General features: G+C 36.2%; 1 protein-coding gene across 1 annotated transcript; it reads right to left on the bottom strand.

Annotated features, from left to right (window-relative positions):
* Positions 1 to 720: 720 nt before the first annotated feature.
* vasna (vasorin a) lies at positions 721 to 25485 on the bottom strand. The gene is made up of 2 exons (XM_065259594.1): positions 25279 to 25485; positions 721 to 5908 (listed from the first exon to the last, which is right to left on the bottom strand). Exon 2 carries the CDS (start codon positions 5873 to 5875, stop codon positions 3821 to 3823), a length of 2055 nt encoding a protein of 684 aa, XP_065115666.1. The 5' UTR covers positions 5876 to 5908; positions 25279 to 25485; the 3' UTR covers positions 721 to 3820.
* Positions 25486 to 26167: the final 682 nt, after the last annotated feature.

Here is a 26167-nt window from a genome sequence, read left to right as displayed (position 1 = left end):
CCATAATGGGAACCACATTAGACATGCCGCCGCAGTTAGTAATTTATGGCTCATTTTGAACAGCGTCCACTGGTTCAGTTTCACACAAATGTCCCACAAACGAACAGCATGTTCTGTTCAAGAAACATTGTCATCGATTTCTCAGATTTATCTTGTACAGAATGAAGTATTCAATTTTATTTTTCATATAATTCCCACTGGATAAAGGGTGTGGAAAACAAAGTTTTTTTTTAATGTGCCCTTAATTAAAGATTTGGGTCTGATCAGACATTTTTTTGTTGGATTATTAGTGACATGTTTGCTCTTTTTGCTTTGAACATAATTCTTGAAAATGATTCATTTGTAATAATTGCAATGGAAGCAACAGAGTTAACCCTCTAACTTCCGAACAGTTCTGTTAAATTACATAAAAGCTTTTAAGGGATAGTTCAGAAAAGAAATTTAATTCTGTAATTATTTACTCATCCCCAAGTTGTTCAAAACCTGTATAAATTTCTATATTTTGAAAAACAGATCTGGGGCACCATTCACTTCCACAGTGTTATTTTTCTATTATGGAAGTCAATAGTGCCCCAGGTCTGCTTGGTAACAAACATTCTGAAATATCTTAATTTGTGTATACAGGTTTTTAGGGTGAGTAAATTATGATCAAATTTTCATTTTTGGGTGAACTGTCCCTTTAAGGGCTTGCTATAGGAGTCAATCAGAAGAACAACACTGTGATTTTTCCTGTTTTATTTTTTCAACAGATGTCAAAAAAGAATACACATTTTTACATCCAAAAATAAAAAATACAAAACTTGGCTTTGTGCACAATAAAAGACAAAAACAACAATCATCCCAAAGTAAGCATGGAACTTGAAAGAGGTTTGAAAATGTTTCAAATATCTGAAGCCCGTCATGCTGTGTAAATTTGCTTCTCTTTCCAGTTTGAATGTTTGGATGTGCTAAGCGCTGGCGTCTTCAGTGCACATACTTCATACTGTCATAAATATTAAAAACAAGATTGTTGCCATTGGGGAAAATGTCGATCTGAGTATTGGCTCCATTCCTTACACAACTAGTAAATAATGCACATAACCATGCAATTCCACAATAAAACATTCAATCTTTCACAAGTCACTGAAATCAATCTCCTTTTATAAAAATAAACATACACTGTCAGACAAAATGGTCACTAGCTGTAACTGGAGCAGTACCCTTTTCCAAAAGTACACCTTTGTACCTAAATAGTACATAATAGTACCCCAAAAGTACATATTGGTATTAAATATGAAGAGTTTGGTTCCAAAACGCTATAAATGTATTTTGACTAATTTCGGTAAAAACGTGTTTTCTATACCAAGAAAGTGACAAGATGAAAATCACTATTTTCAAACTTTCACATAGCATCTTTAGGTTATAAAAACATAAAAAATTCAAATCCATAATTTGACTTCTTATAAAAACTGATAATAAACTGCAATAAATCCATTTTTTTTATAAAATGCTATAAATCTATTGAATCAATATATAAATTTGCATTAATCTTTGCCATGTCATATTCATTTAGTTGACTAGTGTCAAATTAAGAACACTGTCATTGCTGCGGTCATCCTTGGGATGTCGTCACTAAACCTTTTTGACAGCGATCAGATGTAAAATGTTTTGGTTGCGCTCGATTTTCGTTGACTTCGCGTTAAATATTGGAAAGTTTTTCATAAGATCCCCTTTGGTCAATGTGTTAGCATGACAGAAGCTTGATGCTGTCGGGAGAACAAGCAACAGCCGGCCTTTTTTCCTTCGCCCAAGTGCCTCTCGCGTAAATGATTTGATTTTGATGGCTTACGTTTCTTTCCCGTCACAGAAAACCACCACAGGTTTATCAATGCCATCAAAAGTATTATTTTGTTTTTGTTTGTTTGTTAATCATGAAGTATAAAGTAGATGAGGAAAACTAGGATTCCGTGTGTATTCAAAGCGCTGCCATTGTTGTTTACAATGCATGGAATGGTGCGCTGTGATTGGTTGAGCGGATTTATTGCATTCTGCAGAGAAGGAGGACTGGCGTTTATCGCGTTTTGGGAAAAAAGAGAGAAAAGATGATGAAATAACACGGCGGATATTGAATTTTGCATAAAATTAAGAATTTACTTTTTAATACTGACCTGATACAATACTGATTTTTTTTAAATGCCGTTTACCGAGTTTTGTAACCAAACTCTTCATATATAAAAATTTGTACATGAATGTACAATTTTTGACCATTTGTTCTGACAGTGTACCATGGTTCTTTCTTTTATCATAATTTAAGGATTTGTCTCTTTAAACTGAACATTTGAGGGGCACAGTATAATTACACTTCTCAGTTTTTAATTGGACACAAAAATACCATGGTAATCCTATTTTGAAACCTGGAATATTTTAAGATACACTGTATGTATATGAACAAAGTAATCATATATCAAAGTACCACGGTATTACCATTTGATACCATGGCACCACCACAGCACTTTTGTATGTTTCTGCAGTGATCAGAGCCATCTGGCTTGGTTGTGGCATAAACTGGGCTCAGTTTGGCAACACATACAACAACAAAACCTGGCTTTGATGCCTTGCTCCCTAGATTCTCTCTCGTTTATATCATGGCTACGGGACATTTTTAGAAAGTTGGCACGTCAAAAAACAGCTTTGTTGAAAGTGTTTGTTATCCATCTCCATATATAGTACTTGCCTGTTTGTTAGTGTGTGTGTGTGTGTGGAATTTGTTTGAGGTCAAAATGACTGTGGGTGTTTATAGTCTCGCAAAGTGTTTCATTGCCAGACGTTCGCTGGACAGCGACATGCAGACTTAGCACATGTATAGTCAGTTTATTTTTAAGGTCAGGAGAAAGAAAGAAAAGGCATTTAGGCTTTTGCAGGATCCAAAATTAACATTTGGTAATGGTTAGGGAATGTACCTGCTATAAACATTTCTTACTTACTAGTACCTAGTACTAAAATATTTTGCCTCCTATATATATATATATATATTTCTGTCCTCACAGGAATGTGATTTTTTTAATAATTTTCTTAAAGTATGATATGAGATGAGCCAATCTCCATCTCTTGTTGAACTGAGTAATGGAAGTCCATTTTATTTGCTCCTAAACGCCAATTTGACTCTTGGTAAGTGTACATTTTGAACCTTGGTCTCAACAGACATAAACAGAAAGGAAAAGGCATTTAAAAAATACAAAAACAGACATGAATGAAACATCAGATTTAACATAAACTGTACAAACTAAAAGTAAGAAAAGTGTCACTTCATTATGGGTTTTTCACAGCAAGTAATCTCATGTGCAGGACGGATGGGGTAAAAGGAAAAGAGGGATGCTTTGATGCTGCTCGAAACCACTTTGTAGCATCTTCCAAGAGGTTAGGCTAACAAGCACCTCTTAGGCACAGTCCCAGTGTTTTTGATCAGTGCAATATTTTCTGGACTAAGAAGTCCAGGCGTCCAGGCAAGAAATCTTGACTCGTATCCATTAGGTCCAGCTAGCCAGTTAAGGAGCTACCTCTAAAGCGACTTGTTTTGTATCCCAGGGACATTTCTTTCATTTGAGAGAAATTCTCATTTAGATCTAATATTTAAGGCACTTTTATGGAAGAAAATGACAGAAATGCACCTAGTTTAAATACTGAAAGTCAGTACGAAAATGCATTTGGCTGGGATGCATTCAAATGTTCACCAACCCATCAGGGTCTACTTAGTGTCTGCATCGCACCCGCCTGCAGGAGTCATGGAGCACAGTACTGCGCTCTATTATGGACTGGAGGTATGAATAGCACATTATGGCTTTTACATGTATGCAGGTTTCATGCCCCCTACATTGTTATTAGATGGACATTGTCCTTGTATTAATGGTGCTTCATAATCCAAACCGTTAAGGACTAAGTGTGGGCAATTGGTGATATCGGGTTGCTTTGTATGTGTGACCCCATTCTCTAGACTTGCCTTTACTCCTTCCAACTCAAGAGGGGATGTTTCATGTAAATGCAGATCTACTGCAGCCTTGGACTTCTTCCGGCAGTGGATGATCAACACGGTGGCTACAACTGCTGCAACCATCACCACAGCCACAGCTACCATGATGGGTATGAGGGGGGATGATGGTTCGGTCTTGTCAACGCTGGGCTCATGGTATGTTCGGCTTCCTCCTGTGTGAGTCTCCATGCAGGCAGCAATGGAAGCATGGGTAGGTTCCCCCAGTGGGCTAGCACATACGGAATAGGTGCTGTTAGGTTGAAGCCCTCGTAGCGTGTACTCTTGGTAGAATGCGGGCACATTTAGCTGCATAGGCCTGCGGTCAGGGCCGGACAAGTTCTTATAAGTCAGGCGAATTCCACGGATGTGTGGCCGGGACTCTATGTAGCGGTGAAGGTCTAATGTAATGGAAGTGCTGGTTACATGATGGGAGCTGATTGTTTTGGGCTGGACTGTAGCAACTGTCTCAATGGAAATTCTTGGGGAAGCTGGGGGAGGCCGAGCCTCGTTTTGACTCTCGCAGTAGGGTCCTGACATGTGAGGTAGACACAGGCAAATCATTTCCCCATTTGAGTCAAACATGCATGTTCCACCATTTAAACAGATGTTGGGAGGGCACATTAGCACTTCTTCATCAGGTTCCTCTATAAAGTTGATGGGCAAGGGAGTGGTCTGGAAAGGAGGGTGACTGTCTAGTTCTGCGGAGTGCACCTCACTTTGTGGTGGAGGGGGAATGGCATGCGTTGTACTTGACGGTGTGGTGGGGTTTGATGGCTTATTGGTGGTCCTAGTCCTTGCACTTGTTAATTCAATAGTCGTCGTTGGGCAGCCAAAATCCTTGTGCTCCAACTTTGCTAAAACTTTTCCTGAATTGATCAGAGGAAAGTGGCAACGAGTCTCCTCCATCCTCAACAACTGAACTTTTGAATCCAACACCCATGCTGGGAACAAGGCCAGTGGACAGATGCAGTTAAAGGGGTTTTCAGCCACAGTGAGTGTCTCAAGTTTAGGGAAAATGGTAAAGAAGCCTTCAGGGAACCCTTGCAAATTAAGGTTGCTCAAGTCAAGTTCTACCAGATTACTCAAATTTTCAAAGTCTTCTTTGCTAAGGGAGCCCAAAGGGTTTCCAGCCAAATTAAGGCGTTGTAGGCCTGTCATTGCCTTGAGAGTAGATTGTATCCCCACAAGCTGGTTCTGAGAAACATCCAGAACATGCAAGTTCGCCAGGCTTTTTAACAGTCCCTCATCCAGACTGCTCAGACGCAGTCCAGCTATTTTAAGGGACTCAAGGTGTGGTGTTTGTAGATCATCAGGTCCAGGTGGTGGGATAGTGTTATGACTTAGATCCAAGAGCAGCAGTTTGGGCAGTGCTAGAGCTGGCAACACACTGATCTGATTCCCCTGAAGCTTTAGCTCCAGTAGATTCTCCAGTCCTTCAAAAGCAGCTGGGTGAATACTCTGAATGATGTTGTTGTAGAGATACAGCCTTTCCAGGTTAACCAACCCAGTAAAACTGTCTTTGTTAATATGGGTGATGCGGTTTGAAGACAGATCAAGGTTGTGTAAGGAGGACAATGAACTGAAGACCCTTTCAGGGATTTCACTGAGGACGTTCTGACTCAGGTCCAGCAATCGTAGCTCCCCAAGCTGTACAAAACCCTGCTGTTGCAAGGTGTTGATGTTGTTTTGAAACAGGTAGAGGTTTATGGTGTTGGAGGGGAGACCTTGAGGAATGTTGTCTAATTTACGGTTGATGCAGAAATTGGAGCCATCGGGGTTACACATGCAATTCTGAGGACATCCGCTGCTCAGAGAACAGCACAGCAGTTGAAACAAAATGAGATGAGACAAGGAAAGTAGGAGCCGCATTGTCGATCTGTGTCTGGCCTTTTGGAATGAAACCTGCAATACAAAAAATAAAACAGAATCCGATATTAATATTACATACCTGATGGTAGTATATGTTTAAAATAGTTTAGATACTTTACATAAGGTTTTCATGCCAACAGAATTAGTCCTATTTAAAGCATTATATGAATGGACTTTCAAAGACTTGGTGTGCTTTAACTAAAAATGCGGTGTTGCTAAGTAACTGTTCTTTACTATTATATTCCTTCATTACCAGATCCAACAATGGCAGTGGTTTATGGGGTGGTTGACCAAATGTCTGTTGACCTGCCAGGCTATAAGTGAGAATCAATCTCATTCTTTCCACTGTTTGTCAAATGAGTTCATCTCAAAGAGTTTAAACCTCATCCTAACATGTGTGCAGGCCACCCAGCGTCTTAACAGTAAGGGTGCTTAGCACACACACATGCAAACATACACAGGCTTAATACTTTCCAGTGTTTACAATAATTAAAACCCTGCCTTCTTTTTCAAATAAATGCCACGCTTCCACATACTCCATATACAGTATAAATAGATGGAGGACATTGTTATTCCTGTGTGTGTGTCTATGGGGTGGTTTCGTGGACAGGGTTTAGGTTAATCCAGGACTAGGCCTTATTTATATAAGGATATTTAAGAAGTTTTTACAAACAAACCTAACGTTACAGATGTACATCTTGACACAAAAAAATTTCACTGATATATGTTAAAAATAGTCAGTACAAGATGTTTTTAAAGCAGCTCAAACATGCATTTTAGTCTGGGACTGTACGGGAAACTGGCCCAGAGGTTTGTATACCCTAGGGGTGTTTAAAGGGACAATCCACTTTTGTTGAAAATATACTCATTTTCCAGCTCCCCTAGAGGTAAATATGAGATTTTTTTACAGTTTGGAATCCATTTAGCTGATCTCCGAGTCTGGCTGTACCAATTTTAGCATAGCTTAGCATAATCCATTGAATCTGATTAGACCATTAGCATCACGCTAAAAAATAACCAAAGAGTTTCGATATTTTTCCTATTTAAAACTTGACTCTTCTGTAGTTACATCGTGTACCGACGGAAAAAATAAAAAATTGCAGATATGGCTAGGAACTATACTCTCATTCTGGCGTAATAATCAAGGACTTTGCTGCCGTAACATGCCTGCAGGAGGCGCAATGATATTACGCAGCAGCCGAAAATAGTCCCCCTGGTAGCTTTCAATGGCAGGGGACTATTTTCAGGCACTGCATAATGATGTAACTACAGAAGAGTCAAGTTTTAAATAGGAAAAAATATGGAAACTCTTTGGTTATTTTTAGGGCGATGCTAATGGTCTAATCAGATTCAATGGATTATGCTAAGCTATGCTAAAAGTGGCACCGCCAGACCCAGAGATCAACTGAATGGATTCCAAAACTGTAAGAATTAAATGTTTAATCTAGTGGAGCTGGAAAATGAGCATATTTTAAAAAAGTGGAGTGTCCCTTTAAGGTGTACATTTTGGTTAAATATATTTCTATATTCGCTCTGCGTAATGAACAGGCATTTTAGTGTAAAAATAAATCTTTTAATTTTACGGTGTCTGGCAATGTGACACTCGGCCGAACTAAATGCAGTTATTAAAACAACAAATTGTTCAGAATGTAACTTGGTGAGTGTTTCTTTCGCCCACAGTTTTAATGGTTTTAGTCATAATGAGTCATTGTAATGATGTATTTTACATGATATGTACTATGAGTTCAAAAGAAAAGGATTTCGGGTTTGGTGTGAATGAATGTGTACTTGACGTACCAAAAATAAAGCTCAAGAATCACTGCATTAGACTACAGGCAGTGATTTAAACACAAGCATTTATCTAAAAGAGGAAGAACAGATCATAGACCGAGTAGCAGGTCCTAATGGACCTTTTTGTGAACGATTTAAGCCTCTTGATTTTCAGTCAAAGTCTGTGTGTAGTTTAAGCAGTGTGTGTGCATGTGTGTCACTATTAGCTAATTGTTCAACAATTTCCCACATGCCTTTGATTTTCTTTGAACAAAGAGCCAAGCCTTTGCCATCTTGTTGACCTCTGAGGTAAAAGATCTGTCTATACAAAGTAAAGTTTACTGTTCTGCTGAAGCCACGGTCTATTGAGGCAGATGACTAGCAATTGGTTTGGTCTATTTATCTTTTTGTCTATTAGTTTCAATTGTGAGTTTTTTTTCATATCGTATCATTAATCTTTATTTCTTTGACTTTTTGCATCATTCCAATGAAGAGCGATGACTTGATGCTGGGAAAGCTGATAATAGTCTCGTGATGATTATAATCTGATAATGTAAAGTAGAACAGATATTGGTTTTTGTAATCGCCATTTGTGTTCCTAATTACAGACATTGGGTGGGAAGAGAGTATGTATGTGTGTTATAATGGGAGGATCAATTTGGTTCATTTAGTTGAATCATAATGGTTTTAAATTTGTAAAATAATCTGTTACAATTGTATTACCTGTCTTTTACTTAGTTTCTATTCATATTATGTAGGCTCTACTTTCCACCTTATGTGAAAATAGTGAAAAAGTTGTAATATGTGGGGGTGCACATAACTTTTTTAGTCCTGAAGTACAGAAACTGAATAAAGTAATCAGATAATACTGCTTAGTCTTTACTAAGTAAATTGGATAGATTTTTATTATATTTACAAAAGTTATGCAGTCAAGACAAGGAAATTGAAAATGATTTTCTTTATCTATGGTTTGATTAACATTAAAAACAGAATCAGGTTTATGGGTCAATGATGTGACGTTTATTATTTTGTGTCTGTATGGTTCAATTAAATGTTAAAGGGTTAAAATTTTAAAATAAATAACATACATACATTCTCTTTTTTTGAGGACCAAGTCTAAAATTCCTGGTTTTATTTCATTTTAAAAGAATATTTGGGGGATAATTGCAAAAATGTCAATGTGGTGTAACCGGTCTGTGTCAATTGGTGTAACTAGTATTTTTTTTAATTAAAATATAAATATATTCATAAAAATGTGGAATAAAATATAATTATCTAGTTTAGTGTAATATGATTTTTTACATACATTTTTACATCATTTGTCCAAGATTATTTAGAAAACTATTTTCAGCATATGTCAGGAAAAATATTACATTAAAATTTACATTTAGTAATAACTTATAAAATTATATTTTAAAATATATATATTTTTTGATGATTACGCTTACATACTATCAAGGTGGAGAAAATATTTAATATTTCTCATTCTTTGGCGCAATTGGCGGTTACTCCATTTAACATTTTTAGGTCTTAACTTTCATAAAAATTTAATAACTGTAATATAAATGTAACTTCCACTTTCAATCTAAAAAAATCAACATAAATACTCTATGTGCATTGAAATATACCTGATGCATGCTTTTAAAACAAGTTTTTGTTTGCAATTTCTCATCTTGCCAAACCGTTTTTTTGTCACTGACCCTTATACTCAAAAATGCTGGGTGTTCTGTCACTTTAAATGCATGGATCCAATATATTGTAACAGACACATTTAATTTCTCAACTGCTTATATTTATTTAATGTGAAAAAGACTTTTACTACTTTAATCAAGTGCAAGAAAACAAACTGCTTGCCTGCTGTCTGTACCATTTGCTTGTATTGAGATGCGAAATTGAGATATTAAAATCTTAAATATTTAAATTGTCCAATCGGGCCAGTGGCTGTTGCATCGCTGCTAACAACACACAAAAATTATCTTACCAATGATACACTTATGTTGCAGTAAATTAGGTAACTATGTAACAAAATTCCAGCAACGTTGGTATGCAAAAACGCCTTTAGAGCAGTGTCTTGTGCCTATTTTTTTATTTTAATTGCGCACCAGTTACATGCACCCCTGGTAATATGTGACCCTGCCTAAAAAAGTCATTTTGTTGTGATTTAATGTTTTCTCATTTTTAAAGAACAGTTTGTGAAAATATTACCTTGATATCTTTAATATCTGAGTAAGGTCCTGTCAAAGATTGAAATCAATAATTAACTCTTTCCCCGCCATTGACGAGATATCTTGTCAATTAAGAGAAAATATTTCCCTGCCAATAACAATTCCCTGATTAGTTTTTACGGTAATCTGTAATTCCGCTATTATACACCAGAAGACACTCTTACCCAATTTATAAATATTGAAGCAAAAATAAATCCAACAACATTTTGCACTCCGTGAATGTTTTGATAATCGTTCTGAATCTGATATCTTAACAAAATTCCTTTACAAAAAAGCAATTATCTCAGCTTTTTGCTCAAAATTAGGTATTTTTGAAGAGACCTACCCATATTTAAGAAGTTATAAAAAGAGAGCAAATGAAGATAGGATGAAACTTTTTTCTAGTTTTGTTTGTTTAAAAGAAGATGGTCTGTTCTTTCATTTGATATTTTTGTATGTTTATATATTTATAGAAGAAAATTTTTCAGGAATGTGTTTTGTGAAACTTGTGAAAATCACAAAAAATGCTACTTTAAAAAAAGGCTGGCGGTGAATGAGTTAAAATCAAACTTTGATGCTCCTGATCTCTGGATTACACAGACAGGGTCACATTTTTCTTTTATGCTGCCCACTTGAAATGACAAACAGCATTCTACAAACATTGTTTTGTCCTGTTGTACCGTCTGTTATCACAGTTTGTTGTACTTGAAACAAAGCAAAATCTCAACATTCGTGCGAGGTTTAAGGTTTTTCAACGTTTTCATTGTTAAACATGCTTAAAAGGTATTTTCAAGGGATTATCTGAAGAGTTTTGTTTTATTAACAGGGAGTGTTCTTGTAACTTTTAAAAAATGTTGTAATGCAACTTTCATTGCAACCAAAACGCTTTACTGAAAGTTATGAAAACATTTTTCACTTTCTGGGATATTCTGTTTGAACCCTCTGCAGGTCGCTTGACTTTTGGCAAGAAACTTAAAAGTATGGGTGATACCCTCCCTTTTTCTCCTGTCTTCTCCTACCCTCCTTGCGTTCTTTTTTTCTACATGCACAATCCTACCGGCACGGCAGGAATTTTGCAATAACTTTAAAAATCCATCTTCACAGAGGGGATGGGGCCTCCAGTGGGTTGCAAAGGACTCCAGTGGAGATCCTATAGAGATTTGTCTCATTTCTTTATTTTCTTTTCAGATTCAAGTTTAAAAGCCTTGTTTTAGCCGAGCTGTTGACTGACAGTAAGATCTGCAAACAACAGTGAGAACATTTCTCATCAAATTCTTCAAGCACCAAACTTTTACCAAAAATCATCCTATATAATGTAAATAAAATACAACCTTGATGTCTTTAAAGGAAAACACCATTGTTTTCAATATTTTACTATGTTCTTACCTCAACTTAAACGAATTAATACATATCTATCGTTATTCAATGCATGCACTTAATCTTTGTACAGCGCATCGTGAATGTGTTAGCATTTAGCCTAACCCCCTTCATTCCTTAGGATCCAAACAGGGATGAATTAAGAAGCCACCAAACACTTCCATGTTTTCCTATTTAAGGACTGTTACATGAGTAGTTACATGAGTAAGTATGGTGGCACAAAATAAAACGTAGCGATTTGTTTAGCGGATAAAAAATGAGAATTATATTGTATGGCAAAAGAGCAGTTAGTTTGCAACATTTTTATCCGTTTAAAAAAAAATCTGCAATTTTTTTTCACCACCTTACTTACTGGTGTAACTACTCATGTAAAAGTCTTTAAAGAAGGAAAAAATGGAAGTGTTTGGTGGTTTTTAAATTTATCTTTGTTTGGATCCTAAAGAATGAATGGGGCTAGGCTAAATGCTAACACATTCACAATGCGCTGTACAAAGATTAAGTGCACGCATTGAAAAAAGAGAGGTAGGTATTAATTTGTCTAAGATGAGGTTAGAACACAGTGAAATACTAAAAAACTGTGGTGTTTTCCTTTAATATCGACTGAGTGAAGCCATGTCAAAGATTGAAATTAATGTGAAATCAATTATTGTAATCAAACTTTAGATTAGATTATAAGACTTTAACCTGGATTACACTGACACGGTCAATAATGTCTCTTTTGTCTAGTTTTAATTTCGTTTAAGAATTTTAGGTGAAACATCTGACACATCTGTTAGTTAAATTAAACATTACTGAGAACATTATATCCTGATGAGCAATAAATTGTTTCATTGTGAGTCCCCAGACAGCCTAAATATAGGTGAGGTTTTATCAAACATAAACAATGATATACAGCCTCAACAGGTTCATTATGTTCAATCTCCTTAAACTCTTTCTGACCTTATATGTCCGACATACACAAGAATATGTACAAAAGAGCAGTGGCATGCGTACGTACACACACCCAAAAATGAATAGACAGGTATCTTTCCAACACACACATAACCGCATTCCCTCAGGGTTTGGCTCAGCTTGGTTTTATTTAAAAGCTGTGAACGGTGAATCAATGCCAGGTCGAATAAAAACTCGCATAACATCCGTTTGCATTCCTCCTCACTACTTTTGTAGAGTTTGAGTATTACTCAGTGATGAGAGAAAGGACTTGGAGAGGAAGATAAAACAAATGGAGGAGAAACAATACGATAAACCTCCAACGACCCCGCTTGAATACAATGTCATATTTGTCTAGCTTTTGTTTGTCACTTCACCCTTTGAGCCCTCTAATGCTTTCTTTAAATAACTGCTTTTGAATAGTGAAGTTTTAAATAAATACGGTAGAAACCAAAAGCTTACAGATGCTTAAAAAGACTCTCAACAGCATGTGTAGGTAGGTGTGTGTTTGTGTGTGCGCACGTGTGTGTGTGTGTGTGTGTGTGTGTGTGTGTGGTGAAGAACTAGTTAAAAGCAGTTACACTGTTAATTGTACTAGTTTAACTGGCATGACAGTAGCTCAGTTTTTAGAAAGATAGGGTGCAGTAATATTGACAGAAGTTTGAGCGAGAGGAGGAGTAGTCAGGAGTGATGATGTTACTTTTAAAGGATTAGTCCATTTTCCAAAATTTTTTTTGATAATTTACTCACCACCATGTCATCCAAAATGCTGATGTCTTTCTTTGTTCAGTTGAGATGAAATTATGTTTTTTTGAGGAAAACATTCCAGGATTTCTCTCATTTTAATGGACTTTAATGGACCCCAACACGTAACAGTTTTAATGCAGTTTAAAATTGCAGTTTGAAGGACTCTAAACAATCCCAAACAAGGCAAGAAAAATAAAAAATATGCACTTTTTAACCACAACTTCTCGTCTATCTCCTGTTATGTGACGTGCCAGTGTGATCTCACGTAATACGTCATCACGTCAAGAGGTCACGGATTACGTATCGAAACTACGCCCCAGTGTTTACAAGTGTGGAGAAGGAGGACTCTTCCGACGTTGTTGTATGTTGAATGATAGTAATTAATGTCTTTGTGTCAGTTTATTGTTTAAAATGGTCCGCAAATGTGCATTTCATATATGTAACACGCGACATTTTCACGGCATTACGCAATTACGTGAGGTCCCGCTGACATGTCAAAACCGGAGATAGACGAGAAGTTGTGGTTTAAAAGTGCATATTTTTTATTTTTCTTGCTAAAAATGACAATCGTTTAACTAGATAAGACCCTTATGCCTCGTTTGGGTCCTTTAAAACTGCAATTTTAAGCTGCATTAAATCTGTTACGTGTTGGGGTCCATTAAAGTCCATTAAAATAAGAAAAATCCTAGAATATTTTCCTCGAAAAACCATTTCTTCTCGACTGAACAAAGAAAGACATCAACATTTTGGATGACATGGTGGTGAGTAAATTATCTGGATTTTTTTTAGGAAAATTGACTAATCCTTTAAGTGCTCTTCCGCCATACAATAGTTCTCATTTTTATCTGCTTAAAAAATTGTCACGTTTTATTTTGTGCCACCATACTTACTCGTGTAACTCCTCATGTAACAGTCTTTAAATAAGGAAAACATGAAAGTTTTGGTGGCTTCTAAATTCATCCCTGTTTGGATCCTAAGGAACGAATGGGGCTAGGCTAAATGCTAACACATTCACGACACGCAGTATAAAGAATAAGTGCACGCATTGATAAAAGATAGGTATGTATTAATTCATCTAAGTTGAGGTGAGAACATACTAAAATATTGAAAAACGGTGGTGTTTTCCTTTAAATGAATAAACAGGTCCAAAAACAATTTGAAAAACATTTTTGCAGTGAAATATTTGCTGAAATGCTAGTGTGTAATAATGTGTTGCTACCTTTAATCAACATACTCCTATTATTAACTAAATACACACACATAATCACACTTCTTGCAGCAGCTCTTGAGCACAGCTGGATTGTGTTACCCAGAATGCACTGGGGCGGTCTCTCTGGGTGACAGACCGCTCCCATAAAGTAACTGTTTCACGATTAGGGTAGGGGGAGGATTTAAAAGAGAAACAGACATCTCAACTGTTTAAATGTGTATTCAGTGTGAGTGGGTGCAAGCATGCCCGTAAGCCTGTTTGTGTTTATGCGTGCTCGCATCAAGCTCGCGCGCATGTGGGTGACGGAAAATACGAAACAGATTCATCGGGACAACCGCGATTTCCTTATGCTTCAGTTAAACCACAACAGAAGCTGCTAATGTGGAGCCAAAGCCAATCCAAAGCTCTTTGTTATTGTCATCCACTATCAGTCGTTGAGTTTAGTGAAACCGATTCTAGAGGTCTTAAAAAGAAACCATACGTTTTAGTCACATTAGTAATCATCGGTTAGTGTAAACGCTGTCATTTAACAAAAGTTTTTTTTATCAATAATTTAGAAAATATTGCATACGGTTTTCACAAATTTGTAATGGAAACGCAGCTACTATCATCTAAATGAACAGCCAAAACTCATAAAAAAAACACCACTTATGTCAACATAAAATTTACAATCCATTTTCCTCCCTGGTGTATTTATAAACAACAAATGGATATTAACAGACTTGTTTTTCTAACCTTAAAACTTTTTAAAGTTTATCCAATAGCCAGGTCAGCCTAGATGATGTCAGAGAAACAATAAGAACCAATAGAAAATCATGTCAAGATTGAAACTTTCTAAACTTCACTCAATGTAATTTGTTCCCGCTACAATGGCAGAACTTCACCTTCTAGGTTCAAATTTCATTGACTAGATAACCTAATAATGGCCTCTTAACAAGTAGTTATAGTCAAAGCAGTAATACAAACACACACTATGTGCCCTCCAGACAAACACACGTTCAAACACACACACACACACACACAAGCAGAGATAGGCTGGGTGTAATAAAGGTAAAAGGTACTCCTCCAGCTTTTCCCAGGGGCAGCATTGAGGTCATGTTACACCCTATGTGTGCATGTTTGTGTGCCTGCGTGTGCACACCTGGATCAGGTTCCTACCAATCCATCCCGCAGTCAAGCATGCAATGCGGTAGAATTTTTGCGTGAAATCTGAGAAACATAACAAGACAGAAGACCAAAGTAGACCAACTTAAACATGCCAATGACACACGCCAGCCCGTCGTGTACTGTTACAGATGAACCATTCTCGTAACAAAAACAACTTGAATACATGTGTTGTGCTATATGGAAATAAACTGAATAAATTAAATTAAAATATAGTTATATAGTATCTATATAGTATCTATTATCGATCTATAGTATTATTAATATATCTATAGTATTGGCAGTATCTATCCATCCATCCATTTATCTACAGTGCCCATCAATCCATCTACAGTGTCTATCAATCTATAGTATCTATCTGTCTGTCTGTCTCTCTGTCTGTCCATCTATCCATCCATTTATCTATAGTGTCTATCTATAGTATCTATCTATCCATACATCCTTTCATTCATCAACAGTGTCTATCTATCTATCTATCTATCTATCTATCTATCTATCTATCTATCTATCTATCTATCTATCTATCTATCTATCTATCTATCTATCTATCTACCCACCCATCCATCCATCCATCCATCCATCCATCCATCTAACCATCCATCCATCCATCAATTTATCTACAGTTTCTACCCATTCATCCATCTACAGTGTCTATTTATCTACAGTATCGATCTGTCTTTCCATCTGTTTATCTATCCATCTGTTCATCTATCCATCTATCTATCTATCTATCTATCTATCTATCTATCTATCTATCTATCTATCTATCTATCTATCTATCTATCTATCTATCTATCTATCTATCTACCCACCCATCCATCCATCCATCCATCCATCCATCCATCTAACCATCCATCCATCCATCAATTTATCTACAGTTTCTACCCATTCATCCATCTACAGTGTCTATTTATCTACAGTATCGATCTGTCTTTCCATCTGTTTATCTATCCATCTGTTCATCTATCCATCTATCTATCTATCTATCTATCTATCTATCTATCTATCTATCTATCTATCTATCTATCTATCTATCTATCTATCTATCTATCTATCTATCTATCCATCCATCCATCTATCTATCTATCTACACTTTCTATCTATCTACACTATCTATCTCTCTATGTACACTATCAATCTCTCTATCTACACTATCAATCTCTCTATCTACACTATCTATCTCTCTATCTACACTATCTATCTCTCTATCTCTTTATCTATCTCTCTATCTACACTATCTATCTCTCTATCTACACTATCTATCTCTCTATCTACACTATCTATCTCTCTATCTACACTATCTATCTCTCTATCTCTTTATCTATCTCTCTATCTATCTCTCTATCTATCTCTCTACACTTTCTATCTATCTATCTATCTATCTATCTATCTATCTATCTATCTATCTATCTATCTATCTATCTATCTATCTATCTATCTATCTATCTTACAACAAATGGTCTGGAATGAGAAACATTTTAAGGTGTGTGTCTGTGTTTTGAGGTGAACACTTCTTTCCATCCTTTTGTTATGTACATTTCATTCTAAAGGACTCCATATAAAGACACAAAATTGAAATAGTGTGCCCATAATGACAGACTTGCTGCTGCTATGACTGGCATGCCGTCAGGTGGCATGACGTACAGCCATGGCATTTTTTGCATTACCTTTGTGATTGATTCTAGCATTTACCTATGACACAGTTGACCGGCCAGAGCTTATGATGTATTGCCGGTTGTCAAATTTGTATTTTTATTATTACTAGTATTATTCTTATCTAATAATAATAATGATGGAGATAATAATTATTATTATTATTATTATAATAATAGTAGTGTAGAAAACAAGGGATCTTTTGTAGTGTGTTTGTTAGCAACATGATTTACGTAACTGTTAAGATTTTTTTTTCTATTGTGACATTTAAATGCACATTAATCAATCATCGATTCATTGACTGTAAAACTTCCCTCGTTTTTCTGACAAAAGAGAAGAGAAAATGAGAGAACTGTTTTCGCTTGTCTACACTTGTCTCTCTATCTCTCATTCTCTCTCTCTTTCTCTCTCTCCAGGTATGGTAAGTTCAAGACAGGTTGCTATTATTATGTTAAGCTCTACCTGTTTTTCAGGCTTATCTTAACATCGAATCAGTGTGTAATGGGGTGAAACATAGCAGCTTTAACCTTGACATCCCTTAAGAACAAAAAAAGACAAACCATACAAACACATTCATCCAACTCAGGTGTACTCTCATACACCTGCTACCCACGGTCAAACAGCACTTGTGTACCTAAAAACTGTCTTTCAAAAACCGTCTTGGCCTGATGCCACGGATTTAATTAACATTACTCATAAGCGTACAATGATTTCAGGCCATGCTGTCTGTCAGCAGTCAAAAATATGTTTAAAACCTTTCAGCAGATGTCATCTCACACTGCACAGGTGTGGCAAGCATCCGTGCCAGAAAAAGAGAAAGGGAGATTTGTTCAACTAAATCAAATCAGAGCACACCATAAATAACTTTATGGAAAAGAACACTGATGTTATTCTCATTCTAAAAGTGAACCTGAATGTAAATTTCGATTACTTTGGTAAATTTAACCGAGAGAGGGTTTCTGTAAGTGACTAGGACATGCTGGAACAAAGTGCCCCATCATCCACCCCCCTTGCCCTCAGGGAGGTCCTGTCTTCAGACCAGCTGTGTCAGCTTCAGTTTTTCTGTGTCAGGAGGTTTTCAGTCTGTGCAAATCTCACAACTACACACACAAACAAACACACATTTCTCTTTTCCTAAAGTCAAATTCACTTTCCTACGGTCTCTCACATATGTTGATGTTTTACTCTTTTATGTTACATCCCTGTGTTTGTTTTGTAACAGATCTGTTTACACCTGACAGCCCATTGCTACAATAAACGGATGTGACACCAAAATCTGTTCGCCTCCAGTGATGTCGTGGAATGCTGGAACAACACCAAATCAGTTTATCTGCCTGCCTGTCCCGGCCTGTTTGCTTAACGGGTACCACAGTGACCTTAGGGCTCTCCAGGGGGGAACATTTACCTCCTCCTCCGAACGATGTGCTCACTAGCGATAATATGCCGCCCCAACAGATTCTGTTGTGCATATGACAAATGTGACAAATGAAGCATACCCAACTTGTGCTGGCATGACAAATCTATTTTGTTATATTTCAAATTAATTGTGTGACATCACCTAAATAAAAGTGCATTCCTGTGGACATGCACAGCGACAAAGCGACAGAAGTCGTTCGGTTTAAATGGGAATTGGCGATATGACCGTATATTCCTTATTGCACCCACATTTTTAAGTTTAATCAACTTTCTTGACTAGTGAGGAGTTGCTATAAACATTCAAATAAACTTGAATTAGCTTAAATGGACACTCCACTTTTTTAAAAAATATGCTCATTTTCCAGCTCCCCTAGAGTTAAACATTTGATTCTTACTGATTTGGAATCCATTCAGCTGATCTCCGGGTCTGGCGGTACCACTTTTAGCATAGCTTAGCATAATCCATTGAATCTGATTAGACCATTAGCATCGCGCTAAAAAATAACCAAAGAGTTTCGATATTTTTCCTTTTTAAATATTATCTCTTCTGTAGTTTCATTGTGTACCAAGATTGGCGGAAAATTAAAAGTTGCAATTTTCTAGGCAGATTTAGCGTGATGCTAATGGTCTAATCAGATTCAATGGATTATGCTAAGCTATGCTAAAAGTGGTACCGCCAGACCCGGAGATCAGCTGAATAGATTCCAAATCAGTAAGAATCAAATGTTTAACTCTGGGGAGGTGGAAAATGAGTGTCCCTTTAAGTTAATTCAGCTTTATTTTTATAATTTACTTCTCACTAGTCAAGAAAGTTCAAATTAATTGTAAATTCAAGTAAATATTTAGGAATTTGTACAGTGAAGACACCCGATTCTTGAAAAGTTGAATAGGTTGAGCATGGCGCCATAAACAATTGGCAGGGAATGCATACAGTCATAAAATGCATAGCTTGATGCACTGTAATGCTTTGGGTATCTGCCAAATGGTACCAGGAAATGTACCTTGCTTCACCTCTTAACATATTCCTTGTTTGCTTTAGTAAAACTCATATGTATCTTAGTACTGCATGTATCAGCTAAAGTAACCCGAGACGCAGATCCCTTTGATCAACCATGCGCTCTCGTGGACAACTGTGTTTGAAGGACTGCAGACGGATGTTTGATGTTCTTGAATTTGTGACAACCTGAACCACCACCCAACACACAAAGTCAAACACCACAAGTCGTTCACTTTCTCTTTTCAATTCTCTTTCTAGATGTGAATCACCGGAAGTTACATCTCATTTTCGGTAAATAAATAAATCATTTGAGAGTTGCATACGGAGAACTGAATTCCTGGGATATTGCAAGTTTGTTTTCACAGGTGATGAAGCTAAAACCTCATTGTTTGCAAAAGGGGTTAGTTTGCATATTAAAGTGGAGTAGAAAAACTTGAAATATGCAAATACTTGTGCACATATAATTTATAAAAAATTTAATAAAAAAATCAACATAATTTGTTAAATTAAAGTAACATAATAATATAATGTGTTTTATAAGTTATGTCAACTTATCAGGTCAAAACTTAAAATCCACGGTTGAACTGACTTGCAAAACCAAATGTCTTATTGGTCTTATTAGTATTTCTACGATCCTTCTAACATTTATTTCTCTTTGCTTGATTGTTTATACTACCTTGTTTGTCTTGGCATTGGTCCTTGCCTTTACTTTGGCTATGTTCATACACACAGTAGGGGTACGATTTGTACTGAATATATAAACATCAAATAGATCCTACATGGGCAGCCACAACATAACAGCTATACATTAAAGGGACACTCCACTTTTTTGAAAATATGCTCATTTTCCAGCTCCCCTAGAGTGAAACATTTGATTTTTACCGTTTTGAAATCCATTCAGCTGATCTCCGGGTCAGGTGCTAGCACTTTTAGCATAGCTTAGCATAATTCATTGAATCTAATTAGACCATTAGCATCACGCTAAAATATAACCAAAGAGTTTCAATATGTTTCCTATTTAAACTTGACTCTACTTGACTCTATTGTAGTTACATCTTGTACTAAAACTGACAGAAAATTAAAAGTTGCGATTTTCTAGGCATATATACACTGTAAAAAAAATCCGTAGAAATTACAATGTTATTGCAGCTGGGTTGCCGGTAATTTACCGTAGATTTAAATTTATGTTATTTACTGGCAAGAGTTTGTTCAAAGTTAAATAAATTTTAAATATTAACAAGTCTTTATCTTTACAGAATAAAACTATACAATAACAGTCTCATGCAAAGCATTCTGGGAACCAGAAATCATCATCAACCTTTTTCTGTTTTTTGCTTCAGATTTTGTTTCCCAGAACGTTTTACTTGATGCTGTTTTTTTTGTTTTACTCTGTAAAGACAAAGACTTGTAAATGTTAAATGTTCATTCAACTTTGAACAAAATTTTGCCAGTAAATAACATAAATTTAAATCTACGGTAAATTACCGGCAACCCAGCTGCAATTTCTACGGATTTTTTTTACAGTGTAGCTATGAACTATACTCTTATTTCGGCGTAATAATCAAGGACTTTGCTGCCGTAACATGGCTGCAGCAAGCGCAATGATATTACACAGTGCCTGAAAATAGTCCCCTTGGTTACTTTCATAGCAGGGGACTATTTTCATGCACTGATATATTTGCGCCTCCTGCAGCCACGTCACGTTGATTATTACGCCAGAATGAGAGTATAGTTCCAAGACATATCGGCCTAGAAAATCGCAACTTTCCGCCATTTTTTTCCCCGTCAGTCTTAGTTCACGATGTAACTACAGAAGAGTCAAGTTTTAAATAGAAAAAATATCAAAACTCTCCGGTTATTTTTTTGCGTGATGCTAATGGTCTAATCAGATTCAATGGATTATGCTAAGCTATGCTAAAAGTGCTAGCGCCAGATATGGATGGATTCCAAAACAGTAAGAATCAAATGTTTAACTCTAGGGGAGCTGAAAAATGAGCATATTTCCAAAAAAGTGGAGTGTCCCTTTAAACATGGAAAAATATATGTATACAATATTTTAACTTTTTACTTTGAGGCTGTGAATGACAGATGCTCCAATTCTGCATAGCACAGACCCAAAATCCAATAAGGCAGAATACTGTTCCATTGTGTTCCTCTATTGCAACGTTTTGTTTATAAAACACCTTAAAGAGAACAAAAGCAAAGCAAAATCAAATCCCGCCTCAGGAGGAGGGAACATTCTTACGAGTCGCTACTTCACAGATTTTAGGATTTTGAGTGATTGGTATAATCCAAACAAAAAGTGAAGTGTTTTCCATCCAAGTCTTTGAACGGCCGTGACCTTTAATGAGAGCCAGAGTTTCACTCAAGACACGAAAGCGTCAGACTTCACAATCAGAGAGTTTCTACGTAAACATTCTTCACGTTAGACACTCGACTCCGTACCGCCAACTAATTAAAGTCATTCTTTCCTCAACATCTGCATACACTTATTCGTCTTAACGTCCATCATGTAGTTATTAGCTCAGTGGCAGGGAAGCTCCTGACTGAGATACTCCCCTATTAAGTTGTCATGGTGGCATGACCCAAGTACTTATTAGCTGACCCTTGGGATTAGTCCAAGCCTGGCCAGGGGGGGGTTAAGCCTTCACCTATGAGTGCCCACTCCAACATCCCACAAGCCCCTTTAATTAAATTGCTGAGACACCGTGTCAGGAATGTTTGCTTGTGTTTCTTTGCTTGCTCTCCTTCTGTATATCTTCTCTTCTATCTTTGCTTTTCTCATACTTTCATCCCTGTTCATAGCTTAAACCACCCCCCTTGCGAGCGATGAGTGGCAGCTTGCCAGCTGATGTCTAACTCTGAACAAAACATGGCGAAAGTGTTACACGCATAGTAGTTATTACCGCAAATTACGAAAGAATGCAGTTGTTAAGTAAATTGCTAATGACAGGTCAAATGTAACTTGGCCCACGGTCTGGTCTTGATGTCATTCATAAACAAAAACTCTTGTTGTTGTTTTTTTGCTTTCAGGGTCAGTTGAGAGGTTTAATGCTTAGTTATGCAATAAACCTATTACTAGTGCCATAAGCGGTACAGTCTAAAAAAAACTCAAAGTTGTTCTTGTAGCTCAGTTGGTACTAAAAAAAGTTTAAACCCAAGAACTATAGGCTAGGCTACTGATAAAAAGTAAGTCAATTTGGATAAAATATTTTGGTTCTGACTCATTATTTGAGTTATGTTGAGTTGAGTGTATACTAAAAAAAACATAATAGATAACTATGCAAGTGCCACACCTTGCAGATTCATGATATTCAGCATCTCTAGCATAGTCCTGAACTATTCAGAACCAATAAACTGAATGTACAAAATCACAGCATGTTCTTCAGCACATACAGTACCCATAAAAATGTCATAATAGAGTCCTCCAGAGAAACCTTCTTCCTTAAGGCTTTACAGAAACGGGAATAATGGGTTTACAAACCGGAATAACCGAGCATAATCTCCTTTACGCACCGTGTAACAAAACAGATTTACGCCTGTAAGCAATTGCTCATACGTTTAAATGCCAGCGGATTGAGCGAGAAGGAAGAGAAAGGAGGTTTAATATAAAGATAAAGATCATTAATAAGATGAGCTTTGCAAACTATGAGTTTTATGAGGTAGGATTTGTACTGGCTTTGTTTTGATTATTATTTATTCATAATGCTTTTATAGCACATTTTACAGGATTATTGCAAACCAACCCATTATCATGAAGTGTATAAATAGCACGCAGTGTGAAAAGTCGTGCAATACATACACAAAATTTCAATTTTGCGTGCATATGATACGCCAGTCCTTCCCGTTTACCTAATAACAGGACTCAGTATTTTTAACCATTGTTGCTTGGGTTTGGATTTGGGATTTGCTTTGGGATTTCATTTAATATATAGGTTTCTTTATGGGTTTTTTTGTCTATTTTTAAACCATGGTTGCTTGGAGTTGGTGTTAGAATTGGGGTTTGGGTTAGGATGTCATTTTATGTAACAACAAGTTGTTTTAAAGGTGCAGTGTGTAATTTTTAGAAGGATCTCTTGACAGAAATGCAAAATAATATACAAAACTAAATTATCAGGGGTGTATAAAGACCTTTTATAATGAGCCGTTATTTGTTTATTACCTTAGAATGAGACGTTTTATCTACATACACAGAGGGTCCCCTTACATGGAAGCCGCCATTTTGTGCAGCCATGTTTCTACAGAAGCCCTTAACGGACAAACCTTTTTACTAAGTTGTCTCCAACAATGACATGTTTGTTCGGTGGCGGCTACCCTAGCTTCTCTAATGTGTTTCAAAAGCAAGAGGTGAGCAGTTGACTGAGCCGTTGGTGGCAATTCGCAACCTCACCCCTAAATGCCGCTAAAATTTACACACTGCACCTTTAACCCCAAAAAAGCGACAATGGGAAAAAAACATTTTTTTTAAACCAATACATAAAACGACACGACAAGATGTGGCATATTAAGTGATTGGGACTGGTGTATCATGTGCAAACAAAATTGGAATTTGGCATATGTATTGCTTTTTTTCACACTATGTGCAAACACAGACGCAGTCACTTTTGGACCTGAATGGACCTAACAATGTCAAATGGTGTAACTGCTAATTGCGCCAACGAATGAAAAATATTAAATACTTTATCCACCTTGATGGCATGTAAGCATAATCATAAAAACATTTTAAAAGATTATTTTATTAATTATTTTGAAATGTAAATTTTAATGAGTGTTATATTTGTCCTGACATATGCAAAAACAGCTTTGTTTTCTAAATAATCTTTGACAAATGATGTAAAAATTTAAATCATATTACACTAGACGAGATGATTATATTTTATTCCACGTTTTTTATGAATATATTTATATTTTCATAAAAAATACTAGTTACACCAACTGACACAGACCGGTTACACCACATTGACATTTTTGCAATTATCCCCCAAATATTCTTTCAAAAGGAAATAAAACATAAAAAAATAAAAAAATATTTAGACTTGGTCCTCAAAAAAGAGAATGTATGCAAGAATCGCAAATTTATATAGAAATTTTAACCCTTTTACATTTAAGTAAACCATATGGACACGACCCCGGTGCACATTTTAAATATAATAGGCCTATATGTTATTTTTGTGATTTTCTCTCGCATATATCCCTATTGAGATAAAATCATCACAAGACTGTTCCAACACGAGTTCACAGAAACCATCTGTCACTGACTAAAAGATTTAATACACCGCTTCGGTTACCTGGTACGAAGCTCATATTTTAAACGGGACGTGCTTTAGTGAAGTGTTGACAGCGCATGCGTTCACATAGACTTGACCCTTATGAAAATTAACCGTGGTTTTACTACAGACAGTCACCATAGTTTAACTGCGGTGTTTATAAACAATACAATCACCGCAAAGTGACCATGTCTCACCACAGGAACGTTTAGCCATGATATTGGGGTAAAACAATAGTAATATATAGCTAGTAATCGGTCTGCCAAAAACATGAATACTACAATAAACCATGGTTATTATTTTTTCGTAAGAGTAGGATCAAACTTTTAGTAGCCTAGTGTAAGGATTAACACAGAAACAAAACTAAAATTGTATTCGCAATAAGTTGTTTTGCATTCAAAAATTACTTGGTCAATAAAATGTATTATAGCCTATTCAAAATAATAGCATTTTCCAATACTAACTGGATTTATAATATATGTTCAAACTAGGCTACCACACTCTAATTTTCCAAGATTTCTATGACCAATAACACTAATAAAATTATTTTGTGTAACCCGTGAAGTTTTTTGCCGATCTGTTTGTTGTCTTTCTTGTATAAAGTAAGTGTATAACAATGTATGGCGATCAGGCTTTGCCATCTAGAAATAAAACTTAAGACTTCTTACCTGCACAAATACGTAAGACGAATCAGCCGTGCGGTTTTTTATCCACAAGTTAAGACGCTTAAATCTCTTGTAGACTCATAACACAAGAAGGATCAATGTCTCCAGAAAGCGAGTTTTGACACTCATTACTATGCGGTTTATTCGCGGAGTTTCGGCGATCTGTCCAGCTCGCGCGCATCCAAACGTCTGCGCTCCACAATCACAAACACGATGATGTTTTACTGAATGACAAAAGCGCAACACCTCCAAAGTTTTAGGAAGGAGGAGCAAAACTCTTCAGGATCGACTCGGCTCCAGCTCTCCATCGCCTGGTTGTGGTCATATTGCGTAAGTTATTATAACAAAACAAAAACGTAGAAATTACAGTGTTACTTGCAGCTGTTTGCCAGTAACTTACTGTAGATTTAAATTTATGTTATTTACTGGCAACATTTTGTTCAAAGTTCAAAGTATTTGTCTTTATAGAGTAAAACTAAAATAACAGCATCAAGCAAAGCATTCTGGGAAACAAAATCTGAAGCAAAAAACAGAAAAAGGATGATGATAATTTCTGGTTCCCAGAATGCTTTGCATGAGGCTGTTATTGTATAGTTTTATTCTGTAAAGATAAAGACTGGTTAATATTTAATATTTATTTAACTTTGAACAAACTCTTGCCAATAAATAACATAAATTTAAATCTACAGTAAGTTACTGGCACCAGCTGCAAGTAACACTGTAATTTCTAAGGAACTTTTTACAGGCTCCAAAGAAATTTTTTGACATAAAACATTGCAAAACATAAAATTTGAATTAAACAAAACTGATAAAAATATACAATAGGGCTGTTGTTAGTAGCCTTATTATTTTTTACACAGAGGTTTGATTACACAGAAGTGATGATGAATTA

Source organism: Paramisgurnus dabryanus, chromosome 24 (assembly GCF_030506205.2).
Source record: "Paramisgurnus dabryanus chromosome 24, PD_genome_1.1, whole genome shotgun sequence".
In the NCBI taxonomy this organism is placed as follows: domain Eukaryota; kingdom Metazoa; phylum Chordata; class Actinopteri; order Cypriniformes; family Cobitidae; genus Paramisgurnus; species Paramisgurnus dabryanus.
Note: the sequence above shows the minus strand (reverse complement) of the source record. Positions and strands in the feature narration are given on the sequence as shown.

Excerpts from the sequence above, each read along its gene's own strand:
- vasna (XM_065259594.1), bottom strand. The coding sequence starts at position 5,875 with ATGCGGCTCCTACTTTCCTTGTCTCATCTCATTTTGTTTCAACTGCTG.